This window comes from Calonectris borealis, chromosome 4 (assembly GCF_964195595.1).
Source record: "Calonectris borealis chromosome 4, bCalBor7.hap1.2, whole genome shotgun sequence".
NCBI classification, from domain to species: Eukaryota; Metazoa; Chordata; class Aves; order Procellariiformes; family Procellariidae; genus Calonectris; species Calonectris borealis.
Window position 1 is genome coordinate 57,222,480 of NC_134315.1, and position 24,731 is coordinate 57,247,210.

At 38.1% G+C, this 24,731-nt stretch overlaps 1 protein-coding gene across 1 annotated transcript in view; it reads right to left on the reverse strand.

Annotated features, from left to right (window-relative positions):
- Positions 1 to 24,023, reverse strand: part of TACR3 (tachykinin receptor 3) — a 40,891-nt gene extending 16,868 nt beyond the window's left edge. The window contains exons 1-3 of the mRNA XM_075150476.1: positions 23,548 to 24,023; positions 7,277 to 7,465; positions 5,680 to 5,830 (exon numbers count right to left, since the gene is read on the reverse strand). Of these exons, the coding sequence (XP_075006577.1) occupies positions 5,680 to 5,830; positions 7,277 to 7,465; positions 23,548 to 24,023 (816 nt within the window). The remainder of the gene's footprint in view (positions 1 to 5,679; positions 5,831 to 7,276; positions 7,466 to 23,547) is intronic.
- Positions 24,024 to 24,731: the final 708 nt, after the last annotated feature.

The window sequence follows — 24,731 nt, forward strand, 5'->3', positions numbered from 1 at the left end:
TGGAATGCTGGACCTCATGCTCAGAAAAGCTAGGAGAAGATGGATTGCTTAAATAACTGGGAAGATATTAAACTTACCACGTCTTTGTGCAGTCCCCTGGGATAACAATTACTTTCCAACCTTGAAGAAGTCTGATCAAATGTCTAGGATGAAAGTGGAGTTTCATGATGGTGTTGGCAGGAAATAGGAAGTCACAAGCAAGACAAATCCTTGGACCCAGAGTGTCAAAACATTTTGTTTGTTATGGCTGGATGCAAACTTTCACATGAGGTTTTATGAACGGAGCAATATTTAACTAGTCTGTCTGTCTAGACCTGGTGGTTGCTTGTTAACAATAAGGATCTTTGATTTCAGAATTACTTACCATGTGACATGTGAGTTTATAGTGTAATATTCTCATCATCTCACCTATTTTTGATGAATACGCTTTATATTATGAGTATGGTATTTTTTTTCCAAATCTGTGTCAGCCTTTGTGGGTGCTCATAATTAATTCAGTGTTCCATGAGTTTTGATGCCACACTGTAATGTTTTGGGCTTTGACTGTCTTGTTTTGTTTTTGGTTTTGTTTTTTTTTTTTGTAACTTAACAAAAACTGCCCCTTAATAAACTACTCCATAGTGAAACAATTCAGCTTCTTTCATCCTGACCTGGTCAGCTACCATTTAATGCCAACAAAAGTATCATTATTTCTAACTAGTGCTTTTCTTATTTTGTGCAATGTAGTATAAAATGTATATTAACATGATTTCATGTCATGTATTCATATGTGGTTAAAAAAAAAAGAAAAAAAAAGAAAATCTGCCTTTTTAGTTGCACTGAAAGTCAGTGAGAAATCAGGAATAATATGCTGAACTATATTTTTATAGCTGTATTGCTATGTGAAAAAGGAACATAAGGACATAGGACAATTCCTCCTGAATCAGACATTGTCCATCTATCCCACTATTCTGTCTCTGACAGTGGCAGTAGGAGGTGCTGTTTAGGGAGATCCCATGAACCTGGCTATTTTCCATCTTCTATTTTCCTAATACTGCCCCAGCATCCAAAATTATGTTAGAGAGGGTTGCATCCCTGCTTCATCCTTTCAGTATCTATTTATGAATTTATTACCTGTTAATTTGCCTAATCCCTTTCTGAACCTTCTGAGATCATAGCATCTGAGTCTCAGAAGCTCTTTACCAACTCTTAAATTACTCTCTCTTAAAGTACTCTGTCTTCTACCTGCTTTAAACAGCTCTCCTATTAGTTCTTGTATTTCAGGATTTGGTGACCAACAGTTCTTCAGTTGCTTTATCTACCACCTTTGTGATTCTGTAACCTTGATCATCTCATCCCTTGGCCGCCTTCTCTCCAAACTGAGAAGTCCAGGCCATTTTAATCTCTTCATAAGACCTTTGATCATTTTAGTTGCCCTTCTTTCAACTTTCTCTGAATCCATGAAAGGAAAAAAAAAGAAAAGAGACAACAAAACAGAGAAATACATGTGAGTGGCTACGTGTGAAGTGTTCATGCAGTAGTTCTCACAGACACCATTTGTTCAGATCCTGTCCTGTTGCTTGCTTCTGTAGTTGATGAAAGAGGGGAAATATTTCATGTAAGTATTTCAGAAAATTATTTAAAATTGTTGGGATGTCTTTCTGTAATATTTACTTGTAGTCCTTTAAGACTTCAGCTGGATATTTCTGTTTAGCTAGTAAAAGCTTTTCACACAGTAATTTTGAGTGATTTTTGAATTTACATGTAACCGTTCTCACCCTGACTTGGAAAAGTGTGTCCTGTCATCTTACTTGATTTGGCTTCTCACATTATGTAATATTTCAAAGTCTTAATCAAAAGTGGTTCTTGTGACATCATTATTCCTACAGTTCCACATTGTTTTGAATATTATTTTTTTTTCGGATGGAAGTCTTATGTTTTCTACTTTTTCATTTTCTCTTCCACTGTGTTGCATATACTGTATTAACTAATTAAATAGATGCATTTGACTGTAAATGGATATGGGATGTCTACTTTTGCTGTCAAAATACATATATAAAACTTTGAAAATTTCCTTATGTATTTAGGCTGGTAAACCTGACCATCTCTTTTGTGATTCTTGTAATACTGTGAGTCACTAGCAAACATACTGGTTTTTGTTTCTATTTTTACATGCAAATTTGCAAAACAATTCTGGTATTGGAAAAATGTGGCTTTTAATCTTCATTGCAGTAAGAATTTGAGATGACACCTCAAGCTGTGTTAGGAGAAGCAAAGAATAGGCAGAGGCATAAGTATGGAGGAATCATGAAAATTGCTGAAAAAGATGCACAGTGATGTATTGTCATAAAGTTAATAGAGGTAAGGGGAACTGTAAAGAAAAGAGAAAAGTTAAGGAAAGTATTTTCTGTTCTTCTGTATTCTTCCTATTGAGACAAGGCAATGGCATCTTCTGTTGAGAGAAACACTATTTTTTCAGAAGACAGTTGTATCAGAACTGCATCTCTCAGCAAAGACAACAGTAACTGATTTTATTTACAGTACATGATTATCCCCTCTTACAGGTTAAGTAAAGTTGGAAGAGGGATTGGAAGAGAAGGTTAGATAGAAAAAACAGTGTGTGGAGACAACATCTGAGAGCAAGTCTCTAACTATTTGCATTGAATATAAAGAACACTTCGGCCTAGTATACTGATAGTAACATTATGAGCCACCTATATAAACTTCAGTTATGTATGACAGCATTGAAACTATAATTCCATCTTGTGAAAATGGGAATTGCAGGAGAATAAATGATGTTCAGCTGAACATCAGTCAGTCTCATGCAGGAGCTTTAAGAAGAATGGACAATGGCTGCAAAGTGCCCACATGTAGTGAATGTTCAGAAGTTCAAAAGACTGATGTCAAGCAAATTTAAATAAGTCAGTCTCTGAGACATTCGATCTGTCAAAAACAAAAAGCAGTGGTAGTGGTCTCATGCAGTCCTGAATTCTAAAAATTTCAAGTCTTTGACCCTTAAGAATACTGAGTATGACTTTGTGTTGCCCAACCTGTAGTGCATACTGTGAAATTCTTTGAACCCTTCGTTCTTTGATGTGGCTTTCAGAAGAATTCAGGGTGCATTGCATAGTCACACATATGAAATGATAAGACTATCTGTCAAACTACTAACAACTTTCTCAAGCTTCAAATCTTTTCTTGATAAACATTGTTTCTTTTAAAGGTCTTACATGAACTGTTCACTACTTTCTTAACATTAAATACCATTTCAAACAATCCTAATCAAACATCCTTTGCACTGTAGCATTCCATAATACGAAACATGCAGTCAGCTATTTTAGATTTCTCCTTCATTATATGTGCAGCCAGTACAGACTTTCTATATATCTGGGTATCTGCATGCTAAATAGCAAGAAAAAGAGATGATTTCTTTGTTTGAATAAAGGAAAAGAAATAGCTCTGTTATCAGAGGCAGGCTGAGTGATAGCTTTATTTGGATTCCAGTCTATTAGTTCATCTCCATGAATGACCAATTATGATTCATCCTTCCAAATACCAGTTATTTCATAAATCCTGCCGGAGAGCACAGCACTGGAACTGTCATGGAGCTCTGCCAATAAAGTCACTGATGCAGTTAGAATATATCTGCACGTAATTTAATCCCCTTGTTGCATGTGTTAAAGGCATGCATTCCTCCTCTCACATTTAAAATCCTTTAATTAAGGATGCTACTCCTTGTCTCTTGCATGTACTTAGAGTTCTAAAGAGGTGCTGTTTTTGAAGTACTCAAGGGATTTAATTGGACCCTTCATAGCATATAGTAAAAGCTAGCTTTTCTCTTCAGAGACCTTTAGTTTTTATGACATAAGATGTTTATTTTACTTAGTCATTATGATAACAGGTGCTGAAGTTCTGGGATCTCCTCGTTCTCCAAGTTAGCTTTTAAAATTCGTCTTTCCACGCTTGCTTTTGCAAACTGTGTCTGTTACAGAAAGTGATTCCTCAGTTTGTCTTTACAATCAGACTCTGGGCACCGTCCACTGAGTATTTGCTTCCTTTTTTTCACTGGCTGAAAGGGCAGTATTGGTAATAGCACAGTTAATCGACGAGTGAAATCTTTTTCTGCTTATGCTCTGTGAGAAAGGGAATTTCGTAACTTTGAAAATACACTTTTGGGTAAGTGACAACATGCATGGCAAAGACTGTAATGGTAATGTTGGACTTTTATGGATAATGTTAAAGAGTGAAAAGCTGATTTTTTGAAATGCTTTCAGCATTTCTGGAAATTAGTCCCATAATTTCATTTTGGGGCAAATAGGCAAAGCATGCTGGTTAGTTTTCCATGATGAATTTTCATCATTTTCTCTCTGTTCACATTCCAAATAATCTTTAAACTGTTACAAGGCAATATTAGTGATAATACTAGTCAAGCTGCATTTTGCTTCCTCAAGAGAGGCTAGCATTTTGCCCTCTTAAAAAAGCTATGTAAAAGCGAAGATAAATAACACCTTTGGTTTCATAGAAGGCATTGCGCATCATACTGTAAAGCTACCTAGGCATGTCTACCATTCAGAAAACTGAAACTTGCCATAGAAAGTTTTGCACTTGTCCCTTAGGAGTCTGAAGATGTATGAATGAGAAAATGTTCCTAATCTTTCCGTTCCTATATCCTCTGCCATAACAACTTTTTCTGTGTAGTATGTGGGCAAAAAACACTTTCATATTCCTGGCAGTGTCTTGAAAGAAATGGAAACATCAGTGTTCTCCAGTATTTGCAGAAGATCTCCTATTGTCTCAGGACCCAATACGCTGCATTCTGCTATTGCTACAGTGTGGTAGCATATACCTCTGTTCAAATATATTCACAGTATCAGAAAGCAAACTGAGCAACTGAAAATGTGCTTATCATTGTAAGTTAGAAGTCCATGTTTGGGTACCATTTTTTCAAATCTGAAAGGTTAAATGCATTTTAGTATGAAAAAAATGTCAGAAATAAAAAGCAGAAGGACTGCCTTATTAAAGCAGAAAGGTTAAGAAAAAATGTTATAAGAAAGAAACCTTCATGGCACTACAACATCATGAAAACTGAACTGGAAATATTCAAATAATCAGCAATTCATAAACAATCCACAGTCCTGTTAGATTAGGCGATACTTACAGTGGAAAAGATGGAAAGAAAATAACTGGGAAAAAATAGTTTGTATTTCTCACCAAAAGGTATTGATTTAAACACCAAATTATTCAAAATGAACAGGCCGATCAGTGCTCTTCTCAAAGATTCATGGGCCTGAAATTTACAGCAAGATTCACTTTTCTTTCAGTAGGGTGAGAATCTGGCCTAAGAGGAGCTAATGGCCTGCTAGCCCATTGTTCAAAACTCAATATTTTAGCTCTGTAAAGGCTAAACATTTGGGCTTATTTTCCACATATTGGACACAGTCTATGCTGCTACATGTGGAGTAAGAAGTTAAAATCCAAATGTTACCTTTATTTAATGACGAACAGTAAAGTAACAAAAACAACAGCTAGTGAACATAGAAGACAACTTGTCAAACTTAATCAAATTTTTTATTGAAGTAGATCTCTCATTACTGTTATTTCAAGACTTGGTGTTTCTGAAGGAATATACTGTGATACTTTGCCACACAATTGTAGATGATGTTATCAGGATTCACTTAGTGAGATTTAATGGAACAGTACCTTTCTCTTAGCTTTTAGCTGCTCGTGATATTTGTCGGATGTGTCGCCTGGTATTTCTCCTCCCCAGAGGGTAATTCCCACTATGGAATAAGTGATGCCCATCACAAGCAGTGGAAAGCAGTAGACCAGCACAATCACAATGACATGATACCTGCAATGAGAAAGCGTTAAGCTGATAAGTGCTTTCAGAGGAGCTATACCAATGGAATGGGGTGCTAGAAGTCAAGAGTGCTACTGTAGCACAAAGCATGTTTTGTATTGACTGTCTAGTCCTTGGTGTTTTCACTGTCTTTTTAAAAGTCTTGAATTGCACTGCAAATTTATTTACATTTTAATGCAAGTGCTCTATGGGATTTCTAGTTCTGAATCTGAGCACTAGCATGAATTAAGAATGACTCTATAGTTATCATGCTTAGTGACTGCAGAATAAGGTATGTTTGTCCATAGCTAGCTGAATTGATTTAATTATTGCACATCCAAGTATCCTAAGGGCAAGCTAGATGTTTTGAGCTCTAGTCTGGACCATAAATGAAAGAGGAAAATAAGCATTTAAATGGTATATTTATACAAAGGCCATGATAATTGTCCTGTGTTACCTAACATACTTCATATGGCAGATCTGTTGCACATAGGCAACACAGATCTGTTGCCTATGTGCAACATAGTCATCGCTGCTGATGTAAGCACTGGGAAAAAAAAAGATAACTTCTTTTGCCTCCTGTTAGTTCCTGGTTAAATGCTATCTTCAGATAAAATCCCAGCGAATGATCAGTGAAGAATCCCCAGCTGTCACTGAGAGTGACCTCACTGCCCTAAAAAGAAATATCTGTGCATGGCTCCTAAAGTGATAAAAATTATATATGACCAGGGCCTCTTTCACCTGCCTGAAAGAGAGCAAAAGGTCAAATTTGATGCTGGATGGTTATACTGACTTTCAGCATTGAATGCAGAGTTCATCTTAAATGGCAATGAAAACATGAAAAGGCAGGTAATGTTTCTATGGCTAGGTAACCACTTATTCTGAATTCTGCCAGAGGCGCAAATAGGATATATTCAATTTAATTGACTGTTATTCTACGCTTTCAGAAACTGGAACCAGTTATAGGTTGTATCGTTTTCTTATTTGGACTGATATGTGTGATAAGTGATTGTGATAGTGTAACAGAATGAAGTGGGAAAACCCAACCCTCTCATGAAGAGATCCAGGGAAAAAAATCTGATTAGGACAAGGACAGGCTGGAAATACTTGTTTTCCTGGTTAGGATGAAAAGGAAGCTTGTTTTGAGTTGCATGTTTTATCCCCATTTCTGACCATCTCTGTCTGTATAGAAGTAGCCATCTTAAGTAAAGCAATGATGGTAAACGTGCAGCATGGGATGGAGAACACTTGTAGAAGTGGAAGAGAATAAACGTGTTCCACTTATCACTTAAAATGCTCTATCTTCCTAGCTTAGAAAACTTGCTTTACATTTCTCAGTGATCAATGCTGTTAGTTATTCTGCATGTAGACTATCTGCGTGATACTCTACAGCTTTTGCCAAGTCCATTGCCAAGTGTAGACACCACCATGCACAAGTTTAAAAGAACAAAAGCTTACGTAAAATGCTGTTTTGGACCACCTGGCCACGCTACATAGCACAGAGTTCTCCCAGGCATCACCTTGGTTACGGAGTATAGGCACTGGGGAAAGGCCAACAGGAAAGCCAAAATCCATATGCTCCCAATGACCACCTTGGTAGCAGTTGCAGAGAGCCTAGGTTTCAAGGGATCAATAATGGCCATGTATCTGTAAAAGAAAGCAAAAACCTGTGCATAAGAAACCTTCAGAGATTAGGATGTGTCTAGAATCAACCAAAGCTTGGGGTTAGGAGAAGGGTAAAAGCAGACATATTTGTCTTCCTGGAGTTCTGATGGCATTGTGCTCTTTGGGTGGTTCAGTCCCCATGAAGGTAGTGCTGGAAGAAAAAGAAGGTTCACTGAATATTATTTTAAAGCTGTGGGACACCCAGTTAACCATATGTATACCAGTAGAGCAACTATTTCTCAAAGAGTTAGTTAATCCTGTTACTGCACAACCTGATTGAAAAGCAGCAATACAGCTGGATCCTCTGTTACTCTGCTACATAATACAGGGTTTATCTCTAATTAAAAAATTAACAGCCAAGCTGTCAGGATTATTAGTCATCTGTCCAAAAGCTACAGGGACCTGATAAGTCCGCATGCATTTATTTCAGTAGATGTAGACTGACTTCAGATCATCTGCCAGAGCCCCAGACTGCAACTGGTTTGTACAGAGATTGAGAGAGGAGCCATATGAGCATTTCCTCAGGCAATGTAGAAGTGATAAAAGCACCAAGAGAAATAGATGCATAAAGCATGAAAACATCTCATTTGCTTTCTCAGTTCCTGTGTTCTCAGGTAGGATAGCATTCTTCTTGCTGCCCTATAATTGTATTGGCAATCCATATATGCTGATAACTTTACAAGAACATGCAAAAAAATCGTTAAAAAGTTTTCTCTAAGTAATTACAATTTAAAAGCTTAGGAAAAAAGAGCAACAGGAAGGCATCAAGACAGACAGTAAAAGAAAAACAAGTCTTGTTTTCTGTCTTTTGAAGCAAGGAACAAGGGAGACAGAAATTCTGTATTTTATATACTCCATATCACATACTTCCTGTGTTTTTCACATGATTCTTAGCATGACTATGCTTTGATTTCTGGGCTAAACCCTGAATTAATCTATTTTCCACCAACTTCCCTGATCACACTATTTTGTTTCATTTAACAATGACCAAATAATGACTTGCAAAATCATTAATCATATTAATTAAATAGGAACACTATTCAAAATTTCTTCCACTATTAGGGGGAATGCTGATAAATATCAGCCAGAATCACATTTAAAGAAATTTTTGTACTTCCGTAAAACCAGGGAGATACTGGTTATATATACGTCCATATTGTTTTACCGATATAGCATACTGAATAACTAACTACATGTTCTTTAATCTGACATACTAATGTTTTCCAAAACAACACAAGGAAATGTTTTTTACATTAACATTTTGCTTCAGACCCAGAGGGTTCCCAAAGTACATTAAAAAATCCTTTTATTCATGACTGAAACAGAATACTGTTTGTGAGTTAATGTAGGAGTTAATGGATCAGCAATTTAAATCAAGAAATTTCCATGAAAGTATTCAGTGTATCTGTGCTTATTCAGGAAACTGAAGATCTGCCCTTCTGCAGTTATTGGTACCATTGACATTCTACACTGTGTTTCTGAAACCATTGCTTTTCTGAAATCAGAATCAGAATAGCAATGATTTAGAAGCTCCTCAGGAATAACCAGGGCAAGTCAAAAGGAAGCTAACAAAATTAAAATATTCTTTTCTGTGTTTCCTTGTGATTTTTTATTTTCATATTATATGAAAACACCTGAAGCAGATAGAAAACTGGGATGAATATGAAAACCAGCTTGAATGCTTTACTAATGAGAGTTTTCCAAATTTCTAGGCAAATGTCTGAGTTTGTCATCAGTCACAGGGATTAGTACTAATTCTGGAAGAAGCAAACTCATTGCCAAAGAATAATTATGGCCCATATACTTTCACTCTCTTTCACAGTACACATGTCCAGTTACCTGATCATCTTTGACAAGATTATTGGAGTATATCAGTGATTTCCTAAAGGTCCTCTTTGTTTCCATTGTGGGTCTCCAGACTTCATGCCTGGTAACTGCCCTTGTCCCTGTCTGTTTCAGGGTTTAAATAAAGTTAGAAAGTTAAACCACACCTATTCCAGCCTACGTGTGTAGAGAAAATATTTTCAGAACTTTCCAGTATTGCTTCCCTCCTTGTGTCATTTATACCTTCTAAAGGAATTGCAGTAAGTAAAAGATGTACTATGGCTCTTCATCTATTCTTTCTCTACATTTCTACCTCATATAAAGATGGATTGGGATAGATTCAGAGACTATTTTCTGTATGGAAAATTACAGGCAGTAAAAGGCATTGTATGGCAGGACTGTGGAAAAAAAATCACTTTGTCTCATCAGCATTTGCAGATTTTGTGCTATTGTTGAGACTTTAGGTGTTGCTGTGGGGCTTAGAAGTTATAAAATCAGTTTACTTTACACTCACAGAGAATGAATTATTTTGTAGGTAAGCAAGCATAAATTAGTAGATCCTATTCCAAAGTGACACTAATATGCGATTATTGTTATTTGTCTTGTCTATGTTTGTCCTTTCGACATTCATAGCTAAAAAAATTTCAAAGCCATTCATGATGTTTACTTTTTGTGTTCTCATTTTCTGCCTTGGCTTTAGATCATGAGAACCCTTCTTATACTGTTAGGTGACTGCTTGCGTCTATGCTTCCAAATCCAGGCAGGATTTGAATTGAAATCCATTGAAATCAATGGATAAGCTGCTATTGATTTGAATCAATCCTTTTTTGGATGAGTAAGTTCTGTTCTGCTACAATTAGAAGAGTAGCACTCGTTTAAAATGAAGGAAGGTGTGACATGTCCTAATTGTTACAGTACACATCTGGGTTCTAGGCAGATTTGCCCAAGATTTTTAGGTACAGACATTAGATACAAGACAATAATAATAATATTCATAAGATAATGCTCCTGATAAGAATTTGTGCAAGTAATCTTCTGCATCCATATTTACCTGCTATGGCAAACAAATTTCATTCACAATATTCCTACTTTTTGGAAATTTCATACTTGAGAGATGGGTAATTATAGAATAGATATTTGTTTTAGCAAAAATAACTGTTTATAGTTAACCATCAAATATGTGATAAATCCAACATCTGCCATCATAGTGGTACTCAGCCTCTAGTAGGCACGATAACTGTGCTAATACCTTAAAACATCTAAATGCTGTCAGAAACAGAGTGTGATCTAAAACAACTTCAGTTCTGAATCATCAATTTCCATATCTAGAATTTCAAGCCTATTCATTTTGCGTTGTTTTTACTGCACTTACATTTTTTTTTCCCCCAGGGTAATTAGTTCCCCTTTCCTTTACCTGCTTTTTGGTTTTTTGAGCTAAACTTGTGCTTTTGGTATTACATGCTAACTATGAAATAGCTTTATTCAAATGCTGGGTGTCTTGTCCTGAGAGAGCAGCAGATCTCATGAAAATATACATCAGTTGGATTGTTGCCCTCTACCCCCTAGTTCCCTTCTCCTCCAAAGAGTAAGGACAACTTGGTAATGAAGACAAGTTTGAAGTCATGAGTCCTGTCTCTCAAACTGAGCTATCTTGAGCGTGGGCTGCCAGATACTGTCCAAAATCCTTGATGATCTTTACCTGTAGTAGGTGATAACCCATAAACCAGTCATCATTTTCACATGCTTGTGGGACTCTAAGACATCTCCTCCTAGCCTGGAATCATGCCTTTCAATTGCTAGTTTTCTTCAGATTGCACATTGACATTATTACATTTACATTATTCTTATTCCCAGTTATATTATTCCCAATAGGTACCAGCAGTAATTCTCTTTGGCTAAGATATAATTCTGTTGTTTTATCTCCCTGTCTGGTGACTGCCCTTTAAAGATGTGGATTAAAGTGAAATGACTCATACAGCTGTACTGATGGAAATTTTAACTATTGGCTGTCTGAGAGAGGTAAGCCAAAGAACAAGGATCAGATGAAAAGCAGACTACTTGTCTTTCATGTTGAAATTTGAGTGATAAGACAACAGCCTAGCTTTCGCACAAGATAGATTACAAAAACGTAGCACACGGTCATTCTAACAAACAAGATGGAGAAGGGGTGGAGGAGCCTTGACCATTCCCTCAATAATACCTTTATGCAGGAAGGACTTAGATGACCAGAGAGTATTGATAGCTCTCTACTACTAAGCCTTTGATAAGAAATCTAATTTATTCTGATTTGCCAGTACACTAACAATGAAGTATCTAACTTGTTCCCTAAGTGGCTTTTCTTAGAAACAAAATTGCTTAATTAACATAGTGAGATATTGCTTTATAGCTGCAATTGTTACTCTCACTCAAATTTGTCATATAAGTTTGGTAGCATTTTCCTAGAGAAGCCGTCATTGCCATAATTAAGGATAGTGGAAAATGCAGAATGACTCTCAGTTGCAGGTTAAAAACCACCTCCGTAGTTGAGCTGTCTCTGCATGTTAATCTCTGTAGCCAAAAGAAGCCCAGAAAAGAATTGAGTCCTTCCTGCACCGTTAGCTGTCATTTGCGAAGGAGGCTTAGGCACTCCTGCCTATAATTTTGTTTGCTGGAAATGTTATCTTGCCATTATTGGTACCTAAGGGTGGTAAGTTGTTTGTCTATATCTCTTTAACCTCAACCTGAAGGAGCAGTAGCTAATTTTTCAGTTGACCCTTGCCTTTGATCTCTCTCCACTTTGGCCAGGGTGTTTCCTTCAGGAATGAAAGCTCCTGCTAGCACAGGCTAGAGGTTCCATGCTTAGGTGTTGCTCAGAAAATTAGTGAGGTGAGAAGGCTAATTATGGGATAATGTGTATGTGTGATGCAGGATATTGCCCCTATATGTTCCAATTACCCATGGCTGACAACTGTCTGTCATCTTTCATGGTGTAGATCTGTCATTAGGGCTCATTTCCTTACTCTGTTTGATACCCTTACATATATTTTGTATGGCAAAGTGCCAGTTACAAGGGGGAGCAGCAGACATGCTGTCTGAATTGTGCACTGAATGGTGGTGAACATGGTGTAGAAAAAGGAGGATTGTGTGAGTAGGTGAGGAATGAAAGGGAGAATGAAGAGATACAGGACCTGGAGCAAAAGCAAAAGAACTGAGACTGGGGAACAGTTTGCTGAATGCAAAAGTAGGAATAGAAGTGAAACAAGAATAATGAGAAACTAATAGGAGGAGAAGCAAAGAAAGGAGAATTGTAGAATAATAGCAGATAGAAATTGTGTTGAGAGAGGAGAGAATAAGAATAAGGGGTGATGTAAAGGCAAAAGACGTATGAGAAAAATCAGCCCTAGTGGACCAGAGATTCCGAGGCAAGTAGAACTGTTAGAAAAGCACAATGTTTTGACAGTAGGGCTCTGTGGTGGCAAGCCCTTTTCCCTCTGCAGGTGTATGGAAGAGAGCTCCCAAAGAGTTGTTCTCTCTGCGATCAGGCAACCATAAACTGCATGCAAGGGGAACAGATGGACTTCTCTGATGCGCCGATGTCATCTGTCTTAATGACTGTTCTGTTTCTCCACTCTTCTTTCAAGTGGTCCTTCTGAAGTCAGCGAATGTGGCCAGTGCTGAAGCCCTTGTAAGTCCACCATGTTCTGTGATATTTATACACAGACCTTGGACCGCCCCATACCTCTGTCTCTAAGGACACCAAAAGATGGTAGGCATTTGAGATAAGGAGGATTTATAATGGCTACAAGCAACTGAAGATTTGTTTCACCGCTGAAAAGCGTTCTATAGCCGCACAAACATTATTCAGTGGGGTGCTGTGCCAATTTGCTTTGCAGTCTTTGGACATCTACTGTTCAGTCGGTCACCAGGCTGGAGCAATGGGACCCCCTGCCAAACAAAGGGCTCTGAGCTCTCACTGAGGTCGTTTGATTTTCGGATTGGACTTCTAATGCTTTCTCACTCCAGTGGGAGCTGCTGATAATGCCACAGATAGCTTGTTCCACACAATAAAGCGGGGATGCTGAATCTAAAGTATGTATCAACTGAAAAGAATAAACTTATTATGCTCATTTATCACAACAAGCAGAAACCATCATTACCCCATCCAAAATAAACACTAACACTTGGAAGATAAGATGGAATATGCACATTTAGAAATTTAGGGATGTAAGCATGTGCAGGCAGAGACGCAAGCCAACACTTGCAAGAATGTGGATTATTCAACATCTGCACCATGTTCTATGTATTACTCTAAAACATTTTTAAGTAGCAGTTTAGTTTCATCACTAGAATCATTAGCACATGATTTTTTTTTGCTATGATCATGCTATATCCCACTGTCATAGCTTTTCTTCCAGCTTTGGCTTGTGTCAGTCTTTGTCCCTAGCTAATTACTACTGAAATCAGCAAGAGTGTTTCCATTGAACTTAGTGAGAAATCAATCAGGCTGCAAGATATAATGGCTGGTGCATCATGGCATGCTTGCTGCAGCACTCTTTTCCTTCAAGACTGTTTTCTTATCTGCTGGGGTCAGAATAGATCTAGTTTCCTTCAGAACTGCTCAGTTTGGCTGGAGTCTACAATTTACTGTTTGGTACTTATTTCTTGGGTTCATCAAATCAAGAAAATCTGTTTTCTCTGAAACGATAATAGAGACAATCCTCATTTGAATAACATTGATAAACTCTTTAAGCCAGTGGTTATAATGACAGCATAATCATGTAGCTCTGTTACAGTTTGCAAATAACATAAGAGACAAATAGCTGGTAAGTACTATAAAAGCTCCTGAAGTTTGTGTATTATGGTCCTCACAGTAGAAAAGATAAAAAAAAAATCTTAATTTATCTTTTGGTAAAACAGCGTACACTGACTAATATAGGCAGGAAAATCTTCCCTCTTTAACACATTATTTAGAAAATTGTAGCAAAAATACATAAGACGTTTTTCAAACAAAACGATGTTCAAAATTGGATCCTACAAATGCCCATCTGGAGACACAGTTGGAACCCTTTAATCATCCTAAGTGATTTGTTTCACCTGTTTACAGTGTGTTTATAAACTCAAATGGGGATAAAAGTAATCAATTCAGGCCCAGATTGTGACAGGAAATTGGGACTTGTCAAAGGAAGAAACTGAGAGAAAATCATAATGCTTGCATATAAGTGGCTCATCAACAGCAGACAGCAGAGTGCACTTCCTTCGTGAATGCACGGGTGCTGTTATTCCCTCAAAACAGAAGCTGGTTTTGAAACTTTGTATTTGAAATCAACTGGTAATTAAGAAACTTAGGTAGGGAAATTGCTATGATTCCCTGCCCTTATTTAGAACATTGCTGTGGAAAATCCTACAAAAGGTCTCTGTAAGGTAGATACAGTAGACTAAAGGAGATGGAATGAACTGTGAGATTTTAGAGGCATTTTTTTGTATGACAAAACCCGAATCTTTAACTTTTGCATTCTTTAATCTTTATCTTCTACTTACTAGTGCAAGGCTCTGTCTTTTCTTGTGGGAGTAGTCTGTATTCATTCATTTAGACTGACTTTCTCTGCAGGAAGAGTGGCTACAGGCATTTTTGCAGGACTATCTCTGACTGTTGAATAAGACTGGTTTTGGTGGCCAGAAGGATCTACAGTGAATAACGTTACTGTTACACAGTGATCACCTTAAAGCTAACAGCATAAAGAAGGAGTGTATGACAGCATGATAGATAAACAAACATGTTGTACACTTGAGACATCAGTGGGCAATATCCCAGAGGGAAAACTTGGCCTTGATTTACCCAGAGGCACATGTGCTGCTCTTGGTGAATGGCTGTCGTGCTTTGAGCAGGGGGTAACACTGCAGTTTTTCTGAAATCAGGACTAGCATGCAATGCCTTTCTTTTGGGTACCTCTTAACAGAAATATTGAAATTCTTCAGTTCTGAAGAGTTCTTATACGCAGCGCAATGCTTTCTACTTGAGGAACATTTTGGTAACTGGCAATGTGCTAGGTTTTTTTAAGTATGCAACTGATTTTACACAACGTTTTCTGTACCTATGCATATTGCTAGAAAAGGGATAACACTTTTCTTTGGTCTGTCTCATAAAATGATAGACTAACTGACTTCCCCTGACAGAAGGGCTTCTGTTTCTCCTGTTCTTTGATCTACCTGGGCTGACAAGGACCAATATCAATGCAAAGTCTGCAGAAACAGCTCCATCTGCACAGGCTACAGCCCACTCAGTTATTGCCTACAGTTTTGGCACTGTCATCTGAATGGCTTCCTTCTTGTTTCTGCAGTTATTTTGAAATAATTTTATTTTAGGTAAACACAAATATGTGAATGATAAAAATTTCTCTCCTGGTTGGTAAATCGGTCAGAAATACATGCATATAGGCAATAATACTCAAGGAAAAAAAAAAAGAAAACAAAAACCCCCAACCCTTGACTATCTTTGAAAAGTACTGCAAGCTACCTTACATAGTAAACCACAGATAGATCTTTTAACAGTTTTCATTAAGCTATAAATAAGGGCACTGAGAAAAAGTATTTAAGGCTAAGACTCCGTCTAAAATGAAGTTCTCATTTGAACTTACCAGATGTTGTTTCCTGCCTGGAACAGGAAGACTTGGGGCTAGTCACTGTTGTAAATGTTGCTTATACTCCTCAAGATATTGGCCTATCAACCTCTTTTTTTTCACTGCATCTTTTGAAAGCAGCTTGTTAAATAGAGTATTTACTCAATGCAAAACAAAGAGGAGAAAAATAGCTGTTATGACTATATTTATTCCCAAACTGTCCTAGTATGTTATCAATAACTCTGACATGAATTTTGACCAAAAACCAAAAAGATTTTGTCTTTTTGCCTGATCATTATGAGTTTGTACCACAGCAAGAAATGGATTATATTTCTTATGTCTCTGGCAGTCTGAATCTTGTAGCCATTGCATCAGGATGTTCTGCAGAAACTATTTCACCTCTTTTCTCAAAAAGAAAGAAAGAGAATTGTCAAACCCAGAAAGTCATTTTAGGCTCCCAAGTCATAGTCCTTTATGTTTCACCTCTTGATTTTTGAACCCATAATGCTCTCCCCTTCAACTTTTTCTCTCCAATTCTGAGGACTAGTATTTTTCAGAGGGCAGTCTAGATACTGGGATCCAGAAATATGATGTGCTTCACCTTAAAATGCAAATTGGGAAACACAGAGAAATGGGGAAGGGATTTCCTATTTGAATTCTATAGTTTGACTGGCAAAGTAATAATAGTGATAATTTTAAAAGCGTATATTGCATTTTTCCCTTCATGGTATGCAGTGACCGAGGCTAATTCATGAAGTCATGATTATGAAGTCATCCACTAGTTTGGAAAAAAGATGTATTGAAATTTAGTTTGGGGGTAGGGCAGGTAGTGTTTTGTGTAGTTATGTGACACCAGAGGCAGGTAAAGCTAACTGGCAATAAAATGGCATCCTGTGGAAAAAACAGCACAGTGAGTTTACAGAAACTCCCTTCATCCATTTCTTTGGATGAAAATATTCTCAGATATGAGGGGGAGATCTCTCTGGGGAAAATAACCTGTGAAGCACAAGAAACCTGAAAAGAAATCCATCTAGCTCTTTGTTTTTCTTGTTCCTATGTTCATCGCTCTCTCTCCCCGGACTTCAGTACAAATTCTCTCTTCTTTTACATGGAAACCATTTACTTTGCTTGAGGGAAGGGGAGTGAGAGAGGGGCCAAAGGCTGCAATTCTGTTTGGGCTGAGGTCTGTGCAGGGGACGGCAGCTGGCTGGGCGATGCAGGTTTCCTGCCTGCCGTTGCTTCAACCTCCTCTATTCTCTGGTGAGCCAAGCACAAAACACTTGGTACCAAGCATATGTGCAAGAATGCAAGTACCAGTATATATCTTTTTGGTGTGCATCTTTTGCTGACGCCACTACCATATGACCACAACATAGGGTCATGCCTTGTGCACTCCATATCCTAACCTGTTAGACATATTTGAGATCATTTTTTCACATACACATCTCCCTATACTTCAGTGTTTCTGAGCACACAGGACAGGAAACGGATACTTAACTCCCAATTCAGACAATGTTATTCTACGTCAAAGATGGTTGTGTATAGTTTGGCAGGAGTATCAGTTTAAAATGTTTATGGCACCGGAAGGCCTTGAGCAATCTGTCCCAGGAATAGGAACTCATGCAGAGACAGATACCAAAATGTATTCTACTGGAAAGATAACACATTTTTCAATGTGCCAACTGCCTGCTTCAGAATTTCAATAACAGATTCATTTATAGGGCTTGTGGTACTACTTTGTGACAATAATAACTACTCTTACAGCATGCACTTGAAGAGAATGAAGAGCCAAAGTGATATTTTGAGGATCTGAGTGTATACACACGATGAATTTAGGTTTCATTTGATACATTGAATCATGTGTTTATGCCTCATAACTGTTACAAGCTTGTATCATATTACTTATTCTGGAGTCTAATAAGTGCATAGAGGGATTATTAACAGCCATCAGTAACTGAACAATGTCACAGAAAAATAAAAAACTCACCCAGTATATGTGTGCTTCTGTAGACAGAAGTCTAAGAAATAAGGTGGGAATCTAGAATGACAAATTTTGAATAAGGATATTGGTGTAATAGGCATACTAGAAACTAGGTAGGAGGAATGTAACACTATATTACTAAGGTTCATAAAAAAGAGAGGAGATTGTGCAAGAGGAGGAATAAAACTAAATATTAAATATAGTTTAAAATCAAGTCAAGTAAGACAAATATATTAATGAATAATATAGAATTTTATGGTTTGAAACTCCAAGCATGACTCTGAAAAAATAAATTTCAGGATTATACACTCAGCTAATTCACAGTAATAATGGTGATATGCCAAAAGAAATTAGAAAGGCTGTGATAGCAGATAATGCGATAATAATAGAAAATAACAGTGACTTCTGTGCACACATAAAATATATTCTTGGTCAACATTAGTGACTGCTCTATGGAGCATCTACGAGGAGAAGCCCAAAGTAAGCAAGAACCTCTTGAGTTGGTCCTGAACGGTGTCTATGGTCAGGCTTAAATGTTATTATTCTTTGAATAGTATCTAAGTATGGCTGGTTTTAACATCTCTGCAAAAACATTAAAAGCCCAGAAAAGCTATGGTAGTGTTTCATTTAAAAAGGAGGAACTACAAAAACTTCAGGAAGCTTATTAGAAAGAAATTAGAAGGGCAACTAAAAGGAAACAGAGACTGCTAATAACAAGAATCAAACATATTCTGAAACATGGAGATTCTCTAATTATCTAATATTTTATTAATGAATGTTAATTTGATTTTGAGTCTGATGTTCAGCAAAGTGAGTGTAGGGGTGTTGCGAAAGAGAAAGCTGGGCCCATGGCTCTTGGATTCTCATTCTCATTCTATTGCAAATTGTTTGATTGTTTGATTATTTTATTCTTCAATCAAATTTTTAAAAACGTCCATCCTGATGTCAACATGTTACCATGTCAACAACATGATGCTGTGTAGTCATACTTAAGTGAGCTGTCTGGGATACCAGAGGTAAGAGTGGTAATATACCTGTCTTTTAGCTCTAATTTTGATAGCCTTATTCCTTCTAAAAATAGAGTTGCAGACGCAGTTCTGTGGAATAAATACAAGTAGGAAGTTTCATAACAGCTCTGTTGGACAAGACAAATATAGAATAAAGTTCTGTATCTGCCTGTAGGTCAAAAAAAAAGGCATTTCGTTCTATCAGAAGGACCAAAAAAGGGGGAAAAGATGAAGTTATTATTGAAATCATAATGGGACTTCGGGACATGATTGAGTTTTAAGTTCTAAAAATGATGGTTCACTTAGATAATCTCCTGATTTGAAGTTAATTTTTGGACTGGCATTATTAATGGCTCACTGAGGCAGCAAATTGTAACAGCTCCAGAGTTTACATCAACACAACATGTGAGGAAAGTTTTGTGATTAAAAAGAAGTGCATGAAAGTGCATGAATTCTCTTTAACATTAGACTTTATTTTGTCATTCTTTTACTGCAATACCTTTGACTCTGCAAGTAGCTGAACCGAAAAATTAGCTGGGATTTTTGCAGGGTACAGGGCTAGGAGAGATGGGTAACATTTGGCAGAATCTGATCTTTAGAAAGGAGTAGGTCAAATCCATCTTTTTTCTCTTTCCTAATAATTTGTTTAAAAAAAAATTTACATAGGTCTTTTTGATGCTATTATGTTGACCCATGTTGAGCAGCGGTAAGCCTTGTAGGCTGTTTTGCAGTAATGCAGAACATTAGTGTATCATAAATGTAATCTTATTTACATTTGTGTGAAATGTTGGCATATATATGTAATTCTTTTCAATTACTTTTGCATATAAAGAAATCTAATATATATGTAATAGCTCTTCAAAGACCAAAAGTTTACCTGCATACTAGGAAGAAAAGAAATTGTAAGATGTGAGTAGGATCAGCAACTACTCACTGTCATTTTTAGAATACCTTGCTTAATTCCAGAGCAGTTGTTTTTATAAAGAGTTAAACTTGTTGAAATGAGGAAATCATTATGGAATTGCAGAGAGAACAATAACTGAGAAAGTCATACTGTAGATGTGCTAATAACAGGAAAAAATGCATAAAAATATATTAAGCGCTCTACTGAAGGCATGTTATTTTATGCTATATGGCTACATCTCCAAAATTCCACTTTAACCATCAGATATCTGCAGAGAATTTCTAGGCCTGAACACAGAACTGGTTCTATAATGAGGTAATCTTGGGGTTGGAAATTGATTGCCAGTGTACATGACCACCTCTTTTGCATGCTAAGAACTAGTAGGAAGGGACAGTGGGTCTTCAATGGGCAGGGGCAGATGGCTTAAATTCTGCCTGAAGTTACTGTCTTTAATATGTCCACAGCCAGTAGTCACAGATGGAGTTAAGACACATGACTCTTTAGGATCATGCACTGGCCAGTGGCAAGGACATATTGGCTCCAGAACTATCCCCTATTCAGTTTATCTTAGGCTATTTTAAAAGTTTATCCCCATAAGGTAGGTAAAGGAACTATTGCACTGGAAGCAATGTAACTGTGGTACCGTGCAACATGAGCCAAAGAATGAATGAAGCCTATGAAGCAGTATAGTGTAAAATCTGTGCTGCTTCTGATACTTGAGCTGGCTTGGCTAAAGCTACTTGTGGCATCTCTGCAAACAGCCTGTTGGAAAAGAAGCAGAAGGCAGGGGAAAAAGACCACCAGGAAGGGGTGGTCAGAAGTGTGAATAAACCCACATAAATTTGAGTCTATGCTCAATGACCAGGTGGTCATACAGCAGTCTTGGACACTTTCATCCTCAGCTCCAGATGCAGCACACCCCACTGCAGGAACTGCCTGCTCCACAGAAGTCTCTGTCAGTCCAGTAATTTCACAGTGTGCACAACTTAGACAGCATGGCCTACAGAATCAGATGTGAAAGGAAACATGTACTGCCCGTGATCTCTGTTCAGTGATGTCTAGAATCACAGCGACTCATTCATACTCTGTGAACATTTGGATGTTCTAAAACGATCAATGGAGCATATCACAACACACTTTTTAGTGAGTTACAACCCATGACCTTTCAGTATTTTGGGATGTTAAGAATTTCTACTAGAAAATCATCTGATACGATCCCATCATTTCAGTTCCCTCGGTAGCTTTATCCTAATTTGTAGCTTTTTGTTTTTTTAATTTTTAAATGAACATGAACGTGTAAGGATGAGTTTACTGGGTCAAAACTAAAACAGAGTGTCCTGTCTGAAGCACTGGCTGAACTTTTACAGAAGGCAAATGGGAACCAAAGTTTTAAAAAAAGTCCACCCAGCAGATCTGTGCCCTGGAGTAGGGCAGTCTGTACATCTGAGGACATTCCTTGGAATTCACTTTGAACCTCAGTTTTCCTCTTGACTCTGCAGAAGTATTCTGTAGTTCAGTACCTTTAACCATTTCCTGGCTACCTCTGCAGAATACTTCTGCAGGAAAGCCAGGAAATGGTTAAAGGTACTGAATGCATCAGGTGTGATTTGGTATAAAAGGGTAGGGAATAGCAGTGTGAATAGGGAAGGAGGGATAGACTGCTCTTCTGTTTGTTTTACATGATGCTCCTTGGTACTACAGCAAGCTCACCTAAACACAGCCGTGGCATTGTTCACTGTGCTCCCCCAAGGGAAGATTTTGATTTGTCTTTGGGGGCAGGTGAGCTTGGAAGATGTGGTGGGGTGGAATTGTGATTTCTTCAGGGGATTTTCAGACAAGAAATAGATCAGAGTGAATAACAGTAGTAATTGACTCACTTCTGAGCACCAGTGTCTCACATTGCTAAACCAAGGAAAACATTTCCAATATATTTGTACCTGACCATTGCACTTCAGTCAGTGTGGAGCAGAGCTATTCTTTACTCACTCCGGAAATACACCCTTTGGATTCCCAAGGGACTGTATTCACCTTAGTTTCCAGTTTCCTAGCATAAGTTTAGGAACTTTCAAGGTAGTAAGAACTACATCTCTGTGGATGTTTTTGTCAGAAAAATGAAAAACCTTACTCGGAGCATCCTAGTAACTGCTTCGCTAATGACACGATCAGCTGCAGCAATAACGGTTAAATCCTGAGCATCACCTAAAACCCTTTTATCTTTCTGAAAACCTCAAGCTAGATGAGAATCTTAAGCTAAACCCAAATTGACAATGGAAGAAATCTTTGCCTGGTTAAGGATAGTATCACTGGCTTTACACTACCTCCTCCATTATTAATGGGAAGTAACAGTTGGGAACAAGATACATCACTGGCAGGAGGAAAATGTACTGATTTCCTCCTGTCTTCACCCATCCCTGGAGCAGAGAGGTAGGAGAGTTGCTAAGAGTCTCATTTTCTCTTTCATTTTTAGCTTTATAGAACAGAAATGCATCTGGCTGAGAATGCCACCTAAAATTTGCAATTAGTAAGGCCAACAGAAAAACATTTTTATGAACTTGTCGACAGCACAGAAAAAAGGTACAACACCACATTTCCCAATCTTCCAATCTTTGCACTTGCAAATGAGAAATAATGTTTCAGAAGATGAATTGAACCTTATAAAATCTTAACTACCATCACCGGAAAGTGCTGCATTCTGCCAAGTCAATTCAGGCAAGACGCATAATGTGATTTGAATGTGTAGAAAGGAGTTCTGTGAGTAATTTCAGTGCATTGCTAAAAGGAATGAAAGATCTGAAGTACAAAGCGATCTGTTTTTCTGAATGAAAATTCAGGAATTTATTTGATTTCTAAAGCATGGGGTAAGTTATCTCTCTAGAACAGCAAATGTGAAAATGATCATAAAGAAAGGAATATTTCCTAGGGGAGACTCACAGCACGTTCTGAGAAAGATGGTCCATCAAAGCATCTCTGTTGGAAATCTGACAACTACATCTCCCCTTTACTCTATGGAGACCGCAGCTGTCCTATTCCATTATTGTCAAGAGCACAAAGGTAAAGTTTTTCCCCATCCTGTTTTCTTTCACAGTCACAAAGGCTTGTTTTGCTGCAAGTAATCAGAAAAAAATCAAGCACTTTGAAACCATGTTCTTACCAGACCTCTGGATATGCACAGATGGCAAGGTAAATAGTCTCATTAGTTAAAATCAGGATGAACCAAGCAGCTCAGCGCTGTCTGTGAGAAGAGCTAGTAAAAAGAGAATCTGAAGTGATTTCTGAGGAGGAGGCAAATGCCTCTGCCAGCTGCAGAAATACAAAGAGGAGGGAAATTTGAAATCCTCTCCCTTCACACACAATCTCTACAATTCCTTATCAGTATGAATTAGATAACATTGACTGAGGGACAGATACTGTTTTCACAGGTGGGGAAGCAAAACCCTGAGCAATGGCCACTGTTACAGAATTAGTATTAAAAGACGGAGCACAGAGAGCAGCTGAAGTCAAGCAGAGAGAGGAGGTGTTTGTTGTAAAAGAAAGCAAGAGAGTAAAACCAATGAAAGGCTGAAGGAGAAAGACCAAAGACAGGGAGAAAAACAGTGTGTTAGGGAGAAATCTTAAAGTACAGAGGAGCACAATCGATGAACTATTGAGGGCTCTGCCTCTCATCACTTAATGATTGTTATCTCTGTATTTTTATTTCAGCAGAGAATCTAATCTCAATCTCTCACCCCTAAACTTTTCCTCTCTTTTCTCACCTGTCCACAGCTATTGCTGTCATGGAGTAGATGCTGGCGAAGACAGCTGTGATTGGGAAGAAGTTGTGGAAGCGGCAGTAAGCTTCTCCAAAGTACCACTCGCTGTGCAGCGCATAGATGAAGTTGATGAGAGTATTGAAAGCAGCCATGGAGGCATCGGAGAAAGCCAAGTTCACCAGGAAGTAATTGGTCACCGTCCTCATGCGCTTGTGAGCCAGGATAATCCAGATGACAATGAGATTTCCAAAAACGGCCACTGCCACCACACCACCATAAGCCAGAGACCACAGGGCAATGCGCCAAGAGGGTTGTACGAACTGATTGGAGAAGTTGGCTGCTGAGGATGCTACAGGGGGAGAAGCGTTTCCAGCTGGTGGTCCCAGCACGTGTCCCTGAGGATCGCCCACTGCAGCAAGGCTTACGTTCCACCTGCTGCTCATGCTTACGTTCCAGGTGGCTGTGGGGACAGAAGTCATCTTGGATGTTCTTCTCCTCTCTTCCAGGAATGATGTGCCTTACCCACCTCCCTCTCCCAACCCTCCAAAATCCCCACTAACAGATAAGAAGAGCAAAGAAAGAAAAAAGGAAGTAAGGCAGCACAGCAGGTACTGGGAAGGAGAATCTGTCAGAAAAAGCTTTGGCTACGGTGTTCAAACTGTTAGAAATGCTGTACCAGCTGAGCCAGGAGAGCTACCTCTGGGTAGAACAGCATCCCATTCCTCCTCTGTACAGCCACCTCTTGCTTTTGGTTTTGCTGAAGGAGAAGGGGACTGGGAGCCAAGGCACATTTTATAGGCTTGTGAGTTCCCAGCGTCATGAAGGGAGTGGAGGGATAAGCTCCGTCGGCTGGTAAGATAACACCTCTTTCTCCCTGTTCTCCCTCCTCCCCTTTTATTTCATTCATTGCCAGCAGCAGACACTTTCAGGAGCTGTGGAGAGCGCTACGGGGAAAATGAATTCTCATCTTGTTTTTGTTGAGAGATTTTATATTGTCTTTCATTAAGTTTCATTATTGTGCTTCCTTTTTAAATAGTGTTTTTGCCCTGTCTTTGCAAGGTTAATTAGCTGGCTTAGTTGAACATCCCAGGACTAAGACTGCTTTTTATTAAAGCGGTTTCCAGATGAATTTGTGAGTTTATTCCAGATGAATTCAGATCTGCTTTTTTGCTGCTGTCTTTTCATTT